This window comes from Capricornis sumatraensis, chromosome 4 (assembly GCF_032405125.1).
Source record: "Capricornis sumatraensis isolate serow.1 chromosome 4, serow.2, whole genome shotgun sequence".
Lineage (NCBI taxonomy): Eukaryota > Metazoa > Chordata > Mammalia > Artiodactyla > Bovidae > Capricornis > Capricornis sumatraensis.
Window position 1 is genome coordinate 143734672 of NC_091072.1, and position 19453 is coordinate 143754124.

The window sequence follows — 19453 nt, forward strand, 5'->3', positions numbered from 1 at the left end:
TACACGTGGGGTCACAAAGAGTTGGACATGACTAAGCACATGAAAAGAAGAGTGGCAAAAAATGAAGGAGGAAAGGAAAGATATAAGCATCTGAATGCAGAGTTCCAAAGAATAGCAAGAAGAGATAAGAAAGCCTTCTTCAGTGATCAATGCAAAGAAAGAGAGGGAAAGAACAGAATGGGAAAGACTAGAGATCTCTTCAAGAAAATTACAGATACCAAGGGAACATTTCATGCAAAGATGGGCTTGATAAAGGACAGAAATGGTATGGACCTAACAGAAGCAGAAGATATTAAGAAGAGGTGGCAAGAATACACAGAAGAACTGTACAAAAAAGAGCTTCACAACCCGGATAATCATAATGGTGTGATCACTCATCTAGAGCCAGACATTCTGGAATGTGAAGTCAAGTGGGCCTTAGAAAGCATCACTACGAACAAAGCTAGTGGAGGTGATGGAATTCCAGTTCAAATCCTGAAAGATGATGCTGTGAAACTGCTGCACTCAATATGCCAGCAAATTTGGAAAACTCTGCAGTGGCCACAGGACTGGAAAAGGTTAGTTTTCATTCCAATTCCAAAGAAAGACAATGGCAAAGAATGCTCAAACTACCACACAATTCCACTCATCTCACATGCTAGTAAAGTAATGTTCAAAATTCTCCAAGCCAGGCTTCAGGAATACATGGACTGTGAACTTCCAGATGTTCAGGCCGGTTTTAGAAAAGGCAGAGGAATCAGAGATCAAATTGCCAACATCTGCTGGATCATGGAAAAAGCAAGAGAGTTCCAGAAAAACATTGATTTCTGCTTTATTGACTATGCCAAAGCCTTTGACTCTGTGGATCACAATAAACTGTGGAAAATTCTGAGATAGATGGGAATACCAGCCCACCTGACCTGCCTCTTGAGAAATCTGTATGCAGGTCAGGAAGCAACAGTCAGAACTGGCCATGGAACAACACACTGGTTTCAAATAGGAAAAGGAGTACATCAAGGCTGTATATTGTCACTCTGCTCATTTAACTTATATGCAGAGTACATCATGAGAAACGCTGGACTGGAAGAAACACAAGCTGGAATCAAGATTGCCAGGAGAAATACCAATAACCTCAGATATGCAGATGACATCACCCTTATGGCAGAAAGTGAAGAGGAACTAAAAAGCCTCTTGATGAAAGTGAAAGAGGAGAGTGAAAAAGTTGTCTTAAAGCTCAACATTCAGAAAACAAAGATCATGGCATCTGGTCCTATCACTTCATGGGAAATAGATGGGGAAACAGTGGAAACAGTGTCAGACTTTATTTTTCTGGGCTCCAAAATCACTGCAGATGATGAGTGCAGCCATGAAATTAAAAGACGCTTCCTCCTTGGAAGGAAAGTTATGACCAACCTAGATAGCATATTCAAAAGCAGAGATATTACTTTGCCGACTAAGGTCTGTCTAGTCAAGGCTATGGTTTTTCCAGTAGTCATGTATGGATTTGAGAGTTGGACTCTGAAGAAGGTTGAGCGCCGAAGAATTGATGCGTTTGAACTGTGGTGTTGGAGAAGGCTCTTGAGAGTCCCTTGGACTGCAAGGAGATCCAACCAGTCCATTCTGAAGGAAATCAGCCCTGGGATTTCTTTGGAAGGAATGATGCTAAAGCTGAAATTCCAGTACTTTGGCCACCTCATGCGAAGAGTTGACTCATTGGAAAAGACTTTGATGCTGGGAGGGATTGGGGGCAGGAGGAGAAGGGGACGACCGAGGATGAGATATCTGGATGGCATCACTGACTCGATGGACGTGATTCTGAGTGAACTCCGGGAGTTGGTGATGGATAGGGAGGCCTGGCATGCTGCGATTCATGGGGTCGCAAAAAGTCGGACACGACTGAGTGACTGAAATGAACTGAAGCACAGCACAGCACAAATATAGTCATGGACATTTTGGATAGGAGGAAAATGTCAAGAAACTTTTGGCATGGACCAAATGTCTCATGGATCTTTTGTCAAGGATCCAAAGTCTGCTAATCTCCTAACCTGCAAAGCTCTTTCTGGGACTTTTGGTATAGTGACCATAGCCATCAATATGCATACTCTCTGGTATGGTTTTATTCTAGATCCCTTAGTATATTTTTTGTTATTAGGGAAACTAGGGATTCCTTGGCCCTTTTAGGCTATCCTGTACCTGGGTATCAGGGTGTAGAGGTGAGGCTTTCCTTTTTTTTTTTTTTTTTTTAATTATTCATCTATTTGTATGGGCTCTCAGTCACCTCACATGGGATCCTCATTATATCATGCGGGATCTTTCCTGGCAGTGCACTAACTATCTAGTTATGGCACGTGGGCTTCTCTCTAGCTGTGCTGCATGGCTCCAAAGCATGCAGGTTCAGTAGTTGTGGTGTGTGGGCTTAATTGTTCTGCAGCATGTGGAATGGGTGGCTCAATGGTGAAGAATACACCTGCAATACAGGAGACGCAGGTTAGAGCCCCTGGAGGAGGAAATGGCAATCCACTTCAATATTCTTGCCTGGGAAATTCCCATGGACAGAGGAGCCTGGCAGGCTACAGTTCGTGGGGTTGTAAAAGAGTCAGACATGACTTTCGCAACTAAACAAATGTGGGATTTTAGTTCTCTGACCAGATATTGAACCCATGTCCCCTGTGTTGGAAGGTGGATTCTTAACCACTGGACTACCAGGGAAGTCCTGGGGTAGGGCTTTTGCTCTCCCTCTCTCTGCACATGTGTGATCTGCCTGCTAAGCAAATCTATCAAGACCTTTGCCAAGACACATACAGAATATCTATGCCAAGTCACTGCTGTACACTAGTGAGAGTTTGAAGGTCGTGTTCTTTCTGTTATTTTTTTCCTTGAGAGTTTTTCTCCAAGAAGCTCCATGTTATATTTACACCATGCTGATCTGTGCCCCTTTGCACAATGCTAATAATACCCAAACACAATTTTAAAAACCACTTTCTGTGGTCTGTAGATTCAGAGAAATGAGAAAGGGAAGAGATAAGAGGAAGAAAGATGCTCTCTGTTCTTCTCTGAGGTCATGTATAGCAGCTCATTTCCGGAGCTGTGAGTGACTGGTACTGTGGATTTAAAAAACAGAAGTTTAAAGATATGTTTAAACTTTGGCTTATGAACAGACATTGAAATTACAGCTGTTTATCAGCCAACTCTATTACTTTGTCCTCTCCTTTTTTCCAGTTTGTTGGGCTTTCTTTGCATAACATCAATGTCTGAAGAAGTTACTTATGCAGATCTAAAATTCCAGGACTCCAGTCAGACAGAAAATATCCAGAAGTTTGACAAATTTGAGAAAGAAGGTAAGATTTTGAGCTATAGATGTGTTGTAATGTGGTCAGGGTGTACAAAGTGGCAGAAGTGTTGAGTAGATTCCCCTTGGATGTTAGTGAATTGGCAATGATCTCTATATTTGAATTTTTAATTATGCATCTCAATTTTACCCAAAATACCAAAAATGTCCATACAAAATGACTGTAAAGTTTTTTTTAAGACAATGATCAATGTACTGGACACTTAATCTTTTACAAATTTTGTTGGTTTTTTTTTTCATATCACAATCAACATAATTATGATAGGATAATATTTTCATATGACTAGATTGTGAAACATTTTTCCCCCATGAAAGGAAGCCATGGAAAAATGAACATGTGCTGTCCAAGAAAGTCAAGGCTTTGTACCTTCTTTTTTCTAAATAAATGCTAGTGTGTATGTGTTTGCGTCTGGTGCACAAGATACCAGAGACAGAGAGAGAGAGAGAGGAACTTTAGAGGATTTCATCTGAATTTTTTTTTTTTTTTTTACCAAACTGAGTCTATATTAAACTCTAAAAATTTTTCTACTTTTTTTGGAGATCTTTTCCCAATTTACTAAAATATAGAAGAGGTTAAATTAAATGAAAGGATACATCAAGTATTAAAGGAAGAAAAGAGATAAAGAAACATTAGAAGAGACACATTCAAATTCATCCTGTGCCAGGAAATTTGATATTTTTTTATCTTAATTTATTTCTGAGATAAATGGACTATTGTGTTTACTTTCTATACTGTAATTTCCACCTTATTCATAATCCTGTATTTCTCCAGTTGTATGTAGCTTCTACTTCCTGGCTTTTAATCTTTTGGATGAAATCTGTCCCAGAATATGCAAACTTAAAATCAGTGTGCATAAATTAAACAGCTCAGTTCAGTTCAGTCAAATATGGATAACACGAAAAGTTGGTAGAAGCAGTGAAATTAGGAGAGGGAACTAATAGAAAAATTCTCATGTAGTCTTTAAGTGTTCTCCCCCTCCCCAAAATGTAGCATTCTTTGAAGTTCTAACTTTATTGTGAACAGCATTTTCATTGTTGAATCTTGGGTCCATTTATCATCAGCATTGTAAATCCTGAGAAGGGATATCAGCTTAATTCTGTGGCCTTTTCCTCTAATACAAACTTTTTTTTAAGGACTGGAAGTTAAGGATTTACAGTACTTTCTGTCAACTTCGTTGTTGGTATTTCTCCTTTTATATGGTTTGAGAGGAACAGAACATATCATGAACTTAATATACCATAATTGCTCTTAACATATCTCATCACATTCTATCTCATTTTCTGTCCTACTAATTGTCCTTATTCTAAATTTCCACTTCAGAAATTGACTCGAAAAAAATCTTGAATCCATGTCTTGTTGGCTTTCTCAATTTTGTCTAATTTTCTTATTATTCAGCTTAAAGTTTACATAATATTATATAAACTTTGTATTATTTAACATCTACCCCTTAGTCTCATATGCTCCCTCCCTGTGCTTTTTCCTTGAAAAATTCCAATTCTTAAATATCTACCCACTTTGTGCCCCATCTGAGCAGGTGAACATTGCCACATAAAAAATGCACAAACTCTCAAGCCCAGTTTACTCTCATTTGCCAATGTATGTATATGTGTGTTCAGTAGTGTCCAACTCTGTAGCCTCTGTGCAACTCTATGGGCTGTAACCCACCAGGCTCCTCTGTCCATGGGATTGTCCAGACAAGAATACTGGAGTGGGTTGCCATATCCTACTCCTATTAAAAAAAAAAAAAAATCCTCACTTGACCACTTAAGTCTCTCCATTTTCCCTCCATTTCTTCATCTCCTTCCACAGCTCAACTTGTTGAACCCATTGTCTTTGGTCACAGACTCCTAGTTATCCCTCTCTCTCTTCTCATCTAACTCTACCAGGTTTCTACCAGTGTTCCATGGGGATTATCCTCGTTTCAGTCATGGATGATCTCCTCCCTGACCCACTGTGACAGTCACATCTCTGCTCTAATCTGTTTCCTGACTTCTCCTTTGACCACTTCTAACATCATTTCTCATGGAAACAGTATCAGGCTTTATTTTGGGGGGGCTCCAAAATCACTGCAGGTGGTGATTACAGCCATGAAATTAAAAGATGCTTACTGCTTGGAAGGAAAGTTATGATCAACCTACACAGCATATTCAAAAGCAGAGACATTACTTTGCCAACAAAGGTCCATCTAGTCAAGGCTATGGTTTTTCCAGTAGTCATGTATGAATGTGAGAGTTGGACTGTGAAGAAGGCTGAGCGCTGAAGAATTGATGCTTTGGAACTGTGGTGTTGGAGAAGACTCTTGAGAGTCCCTTGGACTGCAAGGAGATCCAACCAGTCCCTTCTGAAGGAGATCAGCCCTGGGTATTCTTTGGAAGGAATGATGCTAATGCTGAAACTCCAGTACTTTGGCCACCTCATGTGAAGAGTTGACTCATTGGAAAAGACTCTGATGCTGGGAGGGATTGGGGGCAGGAGGAGAAGGGGACGACAGAGGATGAGATGGCTGGATGGCATCACTGACTTGATGGACTTGAGTTTGAGTGAACTCTGGGAGTTGGTGATGGACAGGGAGGCCTGGCGTGCTGCGATTCATGGGGTCGCAAAGAGTCGGACACGACTGAGTGACTGAACTGAACTGAACATCATTTCTCACCTTGGCCACAATTCTTTAGTCACTCTGAATCTTTTCTGTTTTTTTCAAACAGGTAAAACTTTTCTCCAAATTAGAGTCTTTGAATTAGGTGTTCTTGCTATCTGCAGTTTCTTTGCTCTGATTTCTCATTCCCAGTGGCCATAAATTCTGAACTAAATGCTCTTTATAATATAGCTCAGTTTCAAACCTGAGCATACCATTTAACAGAGATATCTCTCAGTTCACTCACAATTAAAATTTGTCTCCTATGAAAGCAGGGACTGGTATGTCTTGTTCACTTCTGTATTGTTAGTATCCAGACTAGTGTCCAGTGTACAGAGATATTCAATAACTTTTGATTAACTGAATATATAAATAAATTAGAAAAAGTCTGTAAAAATAATAGCACTTGAAGTCATGCCTCTGACCTTAGAAATGATCTTGACTATGTAATTCTTTCACTGTTAACTATTGTCCAAGGTCTAAAAACATTGTTTCACATTTCATTTTCAATTCTCTCTATATTTCGTAGTATCGTGGTATCACCAACTGTGATATGAAGGACACAGGTACAGTAATTATAGTAAGGTTATGTTATCTCTGAATTATATTTTCAAGAACTATCTAGTATCCATTTATACAAGTAATGATTATTTAAATAACATAGTAATTTAATAGCAATTAATTTATAATATAAAGTTTATAATTTCTTGAGTGTTTTTTTAGGTAGGGAAATGATCTTTTCAACAAATGTTCATAGTTCAACAAAAAAGAAACATTAATCAAAGTTTGCTGCTCAAAGCATGAAAAAATTCTGAGGAAACTATTTGGTCTAACCTAAGAACTGGCTGATGGGAGAACACCCAGAGACATTACAGGGACACTTTCTCATGTATGCTCCACAGCCAAACTGTCAGTATTTTCTGGGGAAAACATAGACAAGGAAATTACTTTCTCTGATACCCTACATTTGTCAACTCAAGGAAGGAGCACTTAAATTGACTTTGCTGTTAGCCGCTTGTTGCTCAGTTTCCCCAATTTTGTACAGACAAGATACATCTTTTTTCAGATTAATTGGTCTTCTCGCTTCTTTTTCTTTCTCTTTTTCATAGATTTATTATTTATTTTTATTGGAGTGAAATTGCTTCCACTGTGGTGTTAGCTTCAGGTGTTACAGCAAAGTGAATCAGGAATACATATACATATGGTCCTTCTTTTTTTTGGATTTCCTTTCCCTTTGTTGTTGTTGTTTACTCACTCAGTCATGTCTGACTCTTTTTTGACCCCATGGACTGTAGCCACCAGGCTTCTCTGTCCATGGTATTTCCCAGGCAAGTATACTGGAGTGGGTTGCCATTTCCTTCTCCAGGGGATCGTCTCAACCCAGGGACTGAATCCGTAACTCCTCACGCATCTCCTGCTTGACAGGCAGAGTTTTACCTTTGAGCCCCCTGGGAAGCCCTTTCTTGCCCCTTTGGGTCAGCACATTTTCACTTGTTTTTCAGCCCCGTTTTTGCTTCTGTTTCTTGAATCAGCCTATCAATCCCAAGCTTCTGCTTTGAAAACCAGTTTGCATGCAAAACAATTAACAGAACGTTTTTGACTTCTTGACTTACTTAGTCTTTAAAAAGTTATTTTTAAATGCCCTGAGTTTCTAGCAAAACACATTCCTTTACCACAGACCTATGAGGAAAGAAATAAAGACAACATAAATGAACACATGAATCAAATTAAAATGTACACCATTCTAAGTGTCTTTACTAATTTTGCTTCCCACAGAGCCACCTGTTCCTCCCCATGTATGGCGTCAAAGAGCCTTGGCTCTGACTCTCCTGTGCCTTCTGCTGCTGATTGGCCTGGGAGTCTTAGGAGGCATATGTATGTATTCCCCATGTTTTTACTGCCAGGGAAAACACTTAGAAGTGAGTTTTGCTCTTCGAATCGAAGCGTTGGAATAGGTGATATGTCCACAAAGGGACTTGAAACTAAGCAGTTACAACATGGTACTTAGTCTATTTTAAAATTTTACAATTAAAATTTTTTAAGTGTAAAATTTTATTTTTAATTGGAGGATACTTGTTTTACAATGTTATGTTGGTTTCTGCTGTACAACAGGGTGAATCAGCTATACGTATGCATATATCCCCTCCCTCTTGAACCTCCCTTCCAACGCCTCATCCCTCCCCTCTAGGTTAGCACAAAGCATCGGCTGAGTTCCCCATGTTATATATAGCACTTAAATGTAAATACCTGTTTATTTTACATATGGTAATGTATATGTTTCAATGCTACGCTCTCAATTCATCTCACCCTTTCCTTCCCCAGGTGTGCCCACAAATCTGTTCTCTATGTCTGCGCCTCTATTCTTGTCCTCTAAATAGGGGCATATGTACTCAGTCTCTTTCCCTTACTTCTGTGAAATAACTGCTTCCCTAGACATTTAATACTCTTAATTCAGCAGAAAGGAGATGATGGTTGTACTGAGGGACTGCAATTTTTTTATCATTTCTCTCTTTTTTTTTTTTTTTAAATCTGACATTCACATAACTTTGAAGACAGGCATGGAAAAATTGAATAAGCTACAAAATTTCAAAGAAGAACTTCAAAGAAACATGTCTCTACAACTCATGCAAAACACAAATAGTTCCCAGAAAATCAGGAACCTTTCTCTCAAACTTGAAGAAATAGCCACCAAATTATGTCGTGAGTTATATATAAAAAACAAAGGTAATCCTTATTTCTTTCTGAGTTATTTATTAGACAATGAACTAAACCTTGGAGTCACTTGATCATTTCATCAAAAGCTAGTAGCCTTTCCCAGGAAATTATTATTTGGAAGAAACAATTAAATGTGGTTGATTGAAGACCCATTGATGTTTCTGTGCAGTTAGAAGAAAAACAGAAAAATAACTATAATTCCCAAATTATCAGGATATGATACTAAAATATAATATGGTCTGCAGTTTCTGTAATCTGACATTTACCACTACTATTTTGGGCACTGAAGTCAATAGAATATAGGGAGAAAGGATAGATAACCTCTTTAATTTATTTTTCTGTGGGGTTCAGTGGCAAAGAATCCACCTGCAATGCAGGAAGTGTGAATTCGATCCCTGGGTAGAGAAGATCCCCTGAAGAGAAAATGGCGACCCACTCCAGCATTCTTGTGGGGAAAATCCCACGGACAGAAGAGCCTGGCAGGCTACAATCCATGGGGTTGCAAAAAGTCAGACACAGCTGAGCACGCATAAGGCCCATCTGAGCACTGTATGATTTTTGGCTACACTGAGTCTTTGCTGCTGTGTGCAGTCTTTCTCTAGTTGTGACAAACAGGGGCTACACTCTAGTTGCGGTACATAGGCTTCTCATTGCAGTGGCTTCTCTTATTGTGGAGCCTGGGCTTCAGTAGTTGTGGTGCACAGGCTTAGCTGTTCCATGGCATATGGAATCTTCCAGGACCAGGAATTGAACACATGTCTCCGGCATTTGAAGTTGGATTCTTAAACATTGGACCACCAGGGAAATTAGATCACCTCTTTATGTTTTTTAAAAAGAAGAGCGATAGAAGATATGTCACCTTTTTACAGATGACCTTGTTCCTAAATGTCACTCAATGTTTGATAAGAGATAACAGAAAAAAAAAAATTCAAGTTTAGTCTTACCTTTGGAATTTGGGAGGCACTAGTCTTTTAATATCTCTAACAGTTTCTATAGTATTATAACTAAAACATATTGTCATCTTAAGAAGTCTCCCGAATGTTCAACAAGTCAAGAGCTGGAAATGCTCTAGTTGGAAAAGGCAGTATGTCTTGTGATTGGCCTTTATTGCCATGTAGAAATACCCAAAATGACAAAGGGAAAGAAGGAGATGAATTAATTGCTAATCAGGGCTCCTGAGACTGGAAAATAGACTGAAATCCAAGTGTTTAATTTCAAATGTGTTCAAATTATGTTTTGGACACGTTGTGGTTGTACATGGGAGCCTGGAATACAAGATTTACTTTCTTCACTTTTGGTGTTAGAAGAAGAAAGACAAGTAAATATGCTTTATTTTTGTAAACTGAGAGAACAATGGGAATAGTAAGAATTATGAAAATATCTATACAACCAAACCACAGTATGCTTTTCTTCCAGGGAACAAATGTAAACCTTGTCCAGAGGAGTGGATGTGGCATGATGACAACTGCTACCTTCTACTATCTGGCTACCAACGTCAGAAAACGTGGCAAAAGAGTAATGAGATTTGTTCTGACTACAATGCCAGCCTGTTGACGATTAAAAGCAAAAGTGTGTTGGTAAGATCGTATGGATCTCTGCCTGTAAGGGAAGAAGTCACTTTCCCCAACATAGAATAGAGGGGGGAGACATGTTGGGGATGATTTGTATTAGTCCAGACATGAATCTGGCTTATTTTAGTTGGGGTATGAGGTGAATGGAGCTTAGTATACTCATATCGAGCCAAGACAGGCCATGTGAAACTCTAGCTTAGCACCTTAGCATCAGTGGATTCTCAGAGGCTGATGGGCAGATGGTAGACATGGAGCCCCCAGAATCTTTAGGTCTGTAAATATTTCAAACTAGAACTTTAGAATCAATTCTCAGGACATAGGTTTTAGCATTTATCTAAAACCAGAAGATTTGTAATTATTCCTGAGTCTTACCAATTCTGTAAAATTACACACAAGTAGGTTCACTGTTTCCACCCTTTTGCATTTGCATTTTTTTAACTAAGAGGAAAAGGCTACATATACTAGAATAATGATGCTTTCAAATTGTGGTGTTGAAGACTCTTGAGAGTCACTTGGACTGCAAGGTGATCCAACAAGTCAGTCCTCAAAGAAACCAACCCTGAATATTCATTGGAAGGACTGATGCTGAGGTTGAAGCTCCAATACTTTGGCCACTTGATGCAAAGAGCTGATTCATTGGAAAAGACCCTGATGCTAGAAAAGATTGAAGGCAGGAGAAGAAGGCAAAGACAGGATGAGATGGTTGGATGGTATCACTGACTCGATGGACATGAGTTTGAGCAAACTCTGGGAGAGAGCAAAGGACAGGAAAGACTAGCGTGCTGCAGTCCATGGGATCACAAAGAGGTGGATGTGACTGAACAACTGAACAAAAGAATTAAGATTATGTGGCAAACAGGAATCCCCTGGAGGTCCAGTAGTTTAAAGATTTGGTTCTTTCAGTGCTATGGGCCTAGGTTCGATCCTTGGTTGGGGAACTAATATTCCACAAGTTGTGTGGCACATCAGGGCCAAATAAGTAAATAAAAGAGAGATGGCAAAGGCAAGTGCCAGGCAGATATATTGCACTGAGTTCCTGGGTCCCAGGAAAAGTGAATACTCTGAAAGATCTAGTTATTTATCTTATTTTTTTCTAATATTTAAATTATTTCTCTATATTTTGGAGAATATAAAGAATCCCATGGAAAGAGGAGCCTGGTGGACTATAGTTCATGGGGTCTCAAAGAGCTGGACACAACTGAGCAACTAACACACACACACACACACACACACACACACACACACACACACACATTTTGGGCTTCCCTGGTGGCTCAGCTTTAAGGACTCCACCTGCCAATGCAGATGTGGGTTTGACCCCTGGGTAGAAAAGATCCCCTAGAGTAGGAAATGGCAATCCATTCCAATATTCATTCTTGCCTGGAGAATTCCACGGACAGAGGAACCTGGTGGGCTATACTATAGTCTGTGGAGTCGCAAAAGTGTTGGGCATGACTTAGCAACTAAACAATAACAACAACAACTCTCTAGAGTTTACTTATTCATTGGCATTTGTGGTTTTTCAGATAGTAATCCCATATTTATTTTAAAACAAAAATATATTTTTTCAAAAGTCTCAACTTCCTTACTGTCAGAATTCTTTTTCTTCTTTATAAAAAGGGGGAAATCAATCTAGTTTCTGCCTAGTCTTATTATTCTCAAGTGATCCATTCATAGTTATTAACAAATAGTTTGCTTAACATATGACTGGCATATAAGAAAATTAAACAAACAAACAAACAAACAACTATTACTTTGGCTACAAATCTCTGACCTGGGTTTAAATTCTAATCTATAACCATTCTCCTCTGACCTTATTACATTTTTCTCATACTCATGTTTCTCTTAACTTGGGTTTTTGACGATGAACCATCTCTTTGTCCCCAGATAGTAACTGAGATATAAATGTTGAGAGACATCTTGCAGTAAGGGGCATTCTGTCTCAATTTATTTTAATGGCATAGAAAATAGTAGAAAAGTGTCAAAAATGTCACCTTGACATAGTAATTTGTAAGAAATTACACTGTGAGGTAATTTACAGAAAAGGAAGACAATGATTTTAACAAGCCACCTCTGTTTCCTATAGGAATTTATAAAATCTCTTCAGTTAAATCACTATTGGTTGGGATTATCTCCCAGGAAAGATAGCACAAAATATGGGACCTTGGATACAAGTATCCCCTTAGACTGGTAAGTTTTTATTCTTGTTGAATTTTAATAGCTGGTTTCAGTAAAGGTGAATTTTCTCAGGAGCACTGTAGCTTCTACTGAAATTGTATCCTCAAAGAACGCTTTTCCATCAGACTTTTATGATGTGTTTAATAATGAGAAAATTATTGCAAATGTCTTCCCATTATTTTGACAACTATAAGCCAAATAAGGGAGGATTTCTGTGAATAATGCTTTTATCTAAGAAAACTATAGAAGTCAACACAGGTCACTGGGCTTGAATATGTACTTAAAATTGTGCAATGCTAGGATTATAAAACAAGTGAAAGATTGATTTTTTCTTTTGTTACTTAACCATTGATTGGATGCACAGACAAATTAATTCAACAGAAGAAAATAATGAAATGTGTAAATGCTTCAGTAAGAATACATAGAACAACAAAAAAATAGATTTTGTCTTTGAAATTTATGTTATAACTCAAATTTGAAGTGGACATTTTTGAATAAAAAATTTAGAGATTGACTAGAAGAGCATTTTTGGTAAAGAGAATAAAATGAACATGGGCATGATATAAAAAATATTTTGTTGCACAACAGAGTAAGAAATTGGTTATAAATATGCCAGTATAAATGGACTCATATGTTGTATTTGTTCTGCTTATAATGGGTGGGGGCAAAGTGTATATAAAAATCATGCCAAACTTCACTTGTGTTTTATAATTCCTTAAATTTAGGAAGCAGGCAGGATTCAACTAAAGAAAGAAACAGCCTCAATCTGCCAGATGTTGTTTAGTCGCTAAGTTGTGTTTGACTCTTTGTGACCCCATGGACTGTAGCCTGCCAAGCTCCCCTGTCCGTGGGATTTCCCAGGCAAGGATACTGGAGTGGGTTGCCATGCACTACTCCAGGGGATCTTCCCGACTCAGGGATTGAACCCAGGTCGCCTGCATTGCAGGTGGATTCTTTATCACTGAGCCATCGGGGAAGCCCACTGGATGCCCTTACAATCTCACAAATTTGTACAGATTTGTTTGTTGAGGACACATGAAGCTGGAGTGAGCTCAGTACCTATGTGCTGGGGTGCTGCCACTCTGAATCTAACCCCGAGATTCTTCCATATACACGACGTTCGGCAAGGCAGCAAATAGAATCTTTGGTTGTGTTTTGGTTATTGTTCTGTTGTGTCCTGCTTGTTTTTTTCCATCAGATAGAAATAGTATGTGTAGGAATATGGGTCATAAAGATAGTGCAGCTCTATCTTTGTCAGTCTGCAATGATAGCACAGAACAGGAGATGTGCTTATTTGCTCAGTCCTGTCCAACTCTTTGTGATCCCATGGACTGTAGCCCGCCAGGCTCCTCCATCCATAGGATTTCTTCAGGCAAGAATACTGGAGTGGGTTGCCATGCCCTCCTCCGAACAGGGGATAGGATCTGTACAAAGAAGAGAAAGATGTATATTCTGAAGATCTCATTAGGAGTGAAATTCTAGAAGTAAAGGTAGTGTGAGGATGAAGGGACAGTATACATGGAATCTTGTTTCAAAAAATAGAGTTTCCCTGTGCTTATTTGCAATTATTGCTAATGGGAAAGTAAACTATAATGGGATGGAAACCGCAGTAGCTATTTCAAATCACAAGAAATAATATAGAAATAGAAATATATCCTAGTATATGTATATAATACATTTTTATATGTATCATGTACGTATAATATATGTAATTCCTTTTTTTAAATCTTTGATGTTATTTTGAGATTTGTTCCTGGAAATGAGCTAGGATTAATATAATCTGTGTTCAGTTCAGTTCAGTTCAGTCACTCAGTCGTGTCTGACTCTTTGCAACCCCGTGAACTGCAGCATGCCAGGCCTCCTTGTCATCAACAACTCCCGGAGTTCACCCAAACTCTTGTCCATCGAGTTGGTGATGCCATCCAGCCATCTCATCCTCTGTCATCCCCTTTTCCTCCTGCCCCCAATCCCTCCCAGCATCAGAGTCTTATCCAATGAGTCAACTCTTCGCATGAGATGGCCAAAGTACTGGAGTTTCAGCTTTAACATTAGTCCTTCCAAAGAACACCCAGGACTGATCTCCTTCAGAATGGACTGGTTGGATCTCCTTGCAGTCCAAGGGACTCTCAAGAGTCTTCTCCAACACCACAATTCAAAAGCATCAATTCTTTGGCACTCAGCTTTCTTCACAGTCCAACTTTCACATCCACACATGACCACAGGAAAAACCATAGCCTTGACTAGACAGGCCTTTGTTGGCAAAGCAATGTCTCTGCTTTTAAATATGCTATGTAGGTTGGTCATAACTTTCCTTCCAAGGAATAAGCGTCTTAATTTCATGGCTGCAATCACCCTCTGTAGTGAATAATCTTTTTATGCTACTTCAAATAGAAAATTAAAGTTATTTGAGGAACTTATTTATTAATAATCATTAGTTACTGATCCAAGTGGTGATGCTACATTTTTTTCCCCAAAGATACTATATTCAGTTTAAAAGTTTATCTTTAATCTATAGTCCCTCATCAGTCATCTTATGTTAGGAGCTGGCAATCATTCAGGGCTTCATCGTAAAATTTCTGGAAAATGCCTGAGGGAAATGTTACTTGGAGATGATGCTGAGCTTAAGGTATCACAGATGAGGTTAATTTCTGATTTTGAAAAACATTTGAGGAGGGCAGTCTCAAAATTTATTACTTGCCCAGTTTTCCCAGAGAATCTAATGCAATTGCATTACTTTACTCATACTAGGTACTGTGGAAGGGAGGTGCTAGGTCTGGAAGAAGAGGACAACAAATACTCCAGCTGTGAGAAACTAGAAAAGCCTGAGAGAAATCAGGAGTGTGTGACAATGCACATTTGTCCATAAAAATAAGTAACTTGTACACTTGCCATTCTAAATAATAATTAAAATTTATTTTAGACAACACAGACCGTAGGAGCAGTGATATGTTGGAAAAGTGATTTTTGTTTTTTTCCTGGGACTGTGTTTCAAATGTTTGACTTGCCAAGTGTAATTCTTCATTTTCTCTTTCAGGTTCACAAGAAATACAAGTGTCATAAGTGATAAGATGTATTGTGGATACATACATTATGCATCCTTTTTTTATGCTAAGTGTACTGAGACTAAAAATATTATATGTGAGAAGCTTGCTCAATCAGTGAAAATTGAGAGTATACTAATGAGTGAAGTCTTGGATAGAAGAAAGTAGTGCAATTATTTTGTCCCAAGTATTATCCTGCACTTAAAGGACACTTTGGGGACCATACATCTTGTTGACAACACCAATAGAATAAAGACACAGTAAGACTACATTTCTGCCTCCCTCCTAACAATTTACATTTTCAAACTTTCTTCTTTTCCTTCATTTGCTGAGTGAATGGAGCCTAACGTCAGAGTTATAATTTATGTTTCATTCACTCAATCCAGATACTGCTGAACATAAATATAGTATTTTGGGTGAAAATAGAGAAAACTGATGGAGGAAATGGCAACCCACTCCAATATTCTTGCCTGGATAATTCCAGTGGACAGAGGAACGTGGTAGGCTGCAGTCCATGGGGTCACAACAAGTCAGATATGACTGAGCATACACAGAAAACAGATGCTATTTTTTCTTGCTTCTCCAGAAATAAGGTAAATATAAACTTTACAGAAAATCAAATAAAATGAAATCTTGGAATATACAAAGAAGATAATACCATCATGACCAATTAGGAGAATACAAGTTGATTTACTTACTTTTGGGGGGAAAAAAAATAAAAAAGAGAATACAGTCCCATTTCAATAGATATAGAAAAAATGTTAGATAAAGTTCAACACCAAATCTCTTAGAAAACTAGAAGCAGAAGATATCTCTAATCTGATAAAGAATGTTAACATTAAAAAGAGAACAGAAAAAAAAAAAACTAACAAAAGCAGCAACAGAAACTCCTATATAACATATTTATAGTAAAAGAGTGAAAGGTTTCTTTGAAACTTGGAAGAATATAGAAATTATCAGTTATTCTATTCAACAACCTCAACTGTCTATTGGAGGTCCTGAAAGTGAAATAAAGTAAGAGATTAAAAATATTAAAAAAGAGACAGAAATAAGATTTTATTTGTAGATAATTCTTTATATAAAATCAATATAATTTGTCAGTTCAGTTCAGTTCAGTCGCTCAGTCATGTCCGACTCTTTGTGACCCCATGAATCGCAGCACGCCAGGTCTCCCTGTCCATCACCATCTCCTGGAGTTCACACAGACTCATGTCCATCGAATCAGTGATGCCATCCAGCCATCTCATCCTCTGTCGTCCCCTTCTCCTCCTACCCCCAATCCCTCCCATCATCAAAGTATTTTCCAATGAGTCAACTCTTCACATGAGGTGGCCAAAGTACTGGAGTTTCAGCTTTAGCATCATTCCTTCCAAAGAAATCCCAGGGCTGATGTCCTTCAGAATGGACAGGTTGGATCTCCTTGCAGTCCAAGGGACTCTCAAGAGTCTTCTCCAACACCACAGTTCAAAAGCATCAATTCTTCAGCACTCAGCTTTCTTCACAGTCCAACCCTCACATCCATACATGACCACTGGAAAAACCATAGCCTTGACTAGACAGACCTTTGTTGGCAAAGTAACGTCTCTGTTTTTGAATATACTGTCTAGGTTGGTCATAACTTTTCTTCCAAGGAGCAGATGTCTTTTAATATCATGGCTGCAGTCACCATCTGCAGTGATTTTGGAGCCCCCCAAAATAAAGTCTGACTCTCTTTCCACTGTTTCCCCATCTATTTGCCATGAAGTGATAGGACCGGATGCCATGATCTTCGTTTTCTGAATGCTGAGCTTTAAGCCAACTTTTTCGCTCTCCACTTTCACTTTCATCAAGAGGCTTTTTAGCTCCTCTTTACTTTCTGCCATAAGGGTGGTGTCATCTGCATATCTGAGGTTATTGGTATTTCTCCTGGCAATCTTGATTCCAGCTTGTGCTTCTTCCAGCCCAGTGTTTCTCATGATGTACTCTGCATATAAGTTAAATAAGCAGGGTGACAATATACAGCCTTGACGTACACCTTTTCCTATTTGGAACCAGTCTGTTGTTCCATGTCCAGTTCTAACTGTTGCTTCCTGACCTTCATATAGGTTTCTAAAGAGGCAGGTCAGGTGGTCTGGTATTCCCATCTTTCTCAGAATTTTCCACAGTTTATTGTGATCCACACAGTCAAAGGCTTTGACATAGTCAATCAAGCAGAAATAGATGTTTTTGTTTTTGTTTTTTTCTGGAACTCTTTTGCTTTTTGGATGACCCAGCAGATATTGGCAATTTGATCTCTGGTTCCTCTGCCTTTTATAAAACCAGCTTGAACATCTGGAAGTTCACGGTTCACGTATTGCTGAAGCCTGGCTTGAAGAATTTTGAGCATTGCTTTACTAGCGTGTGAGATGACTGCAATTGTGCGGTAGTTTGAGCATTCTTTGGCATTGCCTTTCTTTGGGATTGGAATGAAAACTGACCTTTTCCAGTCCTGTGGCCACTGCTGAGTTGTCCAAATTTGCTGGCATAGTGAGTGCAGCACTTTGACAGCATCATCTTTCAGGATTTGAAAGAGCTCAGCTGGAATTCCATCACCTCCACTAGCTTTGTTCATAGTGATGCTTCCTAAGGCCCACTTGACTTCACATTCCAGGATGTCTGGCTCTAGGTGAGTGAGCACACCATCGTGATTATCTGGGTTGTGAAGATCTTTTTTGTACAGTTTTTCCACATATTCCCACCACCTCTTTTTAATATCTTCTGCTTCTGTTAGGTCGATACCATTTCTATCCTTTATTGAGCCCATCTTTGCATGACATGTTCCCTTGGTATCTCTAATTTTCTTGACGAGATCTAGTCTTACTGATTCTGTTGTTTTCCTCGATTTCTTTGCATTGATCGCTGAGGAAGGCTTTCTTATCTCTTCTTGCTATTCTTTGAAACTCTGCATTCAGATGCTTATATCTTTCCTTTTCTCCTTTGCTTTTCTCTTCTCTTCTTTCCAAAGCTATTTGTAAGGCCTCATCAGACAGCCATTTTTCTTTTTTGCATTTCTTTTCCATGGGGATGGTCTTGATCCCTGTCTCCTGTGCAATGTCACGAACCGCAGTCCATAGTTCATCAGTCACTCTATCTATCAGATCTAGTCCCTTAAATCTATTTCTCACTTCCACTGTATAATCATAAGGGATTTGATTTGGTTATATCCAAATGGTCTAGTGGTTTCCCCTACTTTCTTCAATTTAAGTCTAAATTTGGCAATAAGGAGTTCATTATCTGAGCCACAGTCAGTTTCTGGTCTTGTTTTTGTTGACTGTATACAGCTTCTCCATCTTTGGCTGCAAAGAATATAATCAATCTGATTTCAGTGTTGACCATCTGGTGATGTCCATGTGTAGAGTCTTCTGTTGTGTTGTTGGAAGAGGGTGTTTGCTATGACCAGTGCATTATCTTGGCAAAACTCTATTAGTCTTTGCCCTGCTTCATTCTGCATTCCAAGGCCAAATTTGCCTGTTACTCCAGGTGTTTCTTGACTTCCCACTTTTGCATTCCAGTCCTCTATAATGAAAAGGACATTTTTGGGGGGTGTTAGTTCTAAAAGTTCTTGTAGGTCTTCATAGAACCATTCAACTTCAGCTTCTTCAGCATTATTGGTTGGGGCATAGACTTGGATTACCATGATATTGAATCATTTACCTTGGAAATGAACAGAGATCATTCTGTTGTTTTCAAGATTGCATCCAAATACTGCATTTCAGACTCTTTTGTTGACCATGATGGCTACTCCATATTTTCTGAGGGATTCCTGCCCGCAGTAGTAGATATAATGGTCATCTGAGTTAAATTCAGCTATTCTAGTCCATTTTAGTTCGCTGATTCCTAGAATGTCGACGGTCACTCTTGTCATCTCCTGTTTGACCACTTTCAATTTGTCTTGATTCATGGACCTGACATTCCAGGTTCCTATGCAATATTGCTCTTTACAGCATCGGACCTTGCTTCTATCAC

General features: G+C 38.8%; 1 protein-coding gene across 1 annotated transcript; it reads left to right on the forward strand.

Moving 5' to 3' along the window:
- The first annotated feature begins 3149 nt into the window (after window positions 1-3149).
- CLEC12A (C-type lectin domain family 12 member A) lies at window positions 3150-15637 on the forward strand. The gene is made up of 6 exons (XM_068971648.1): window positions 3150-3317; window positions 7741-7839; window positions 8521-8688; window positions 10096-10256; window positions 12337-12440; window positions 15463-15637. The coding sequence occupies exons 1-6, from the start codon at window positions 3227-3229 to the stop codon at window positions 15635-15637; spliced, it is 798 nt and encodes a 265-aa protein (XP_068827749.1). The 5' UTR covers window positions 3150-3226.
- The last annotated feature ends 3816 nt before the right edge of the window (window positions 15638-19453 follow it).

Excerpts from the sequence above, each read along its gene's own strand:
- CLEC12A (XM_068971648.1), top strand. The coding sequence starts at position 3,227 with ATGTCTGAAGAAGTTACTTATGCAGATCTAAAATTCCAGGACTCCAGT. Across the intron at positions 8,689-10,095 it reads GTTATATATAAAAAACAAAG|GGAACAAATGTAAACCTTGT; the intron begins GTAATCCTTATT and ends CTTTTCTTCCAG. Across the intron at positions 10,257-12,336 it reads TTAAAAGCAAAAGTGTGTTG|GAATTTATAAAATCTCTTCA; the intron begins GTAAGATCGTAT and ends TGTTTCCTATAG.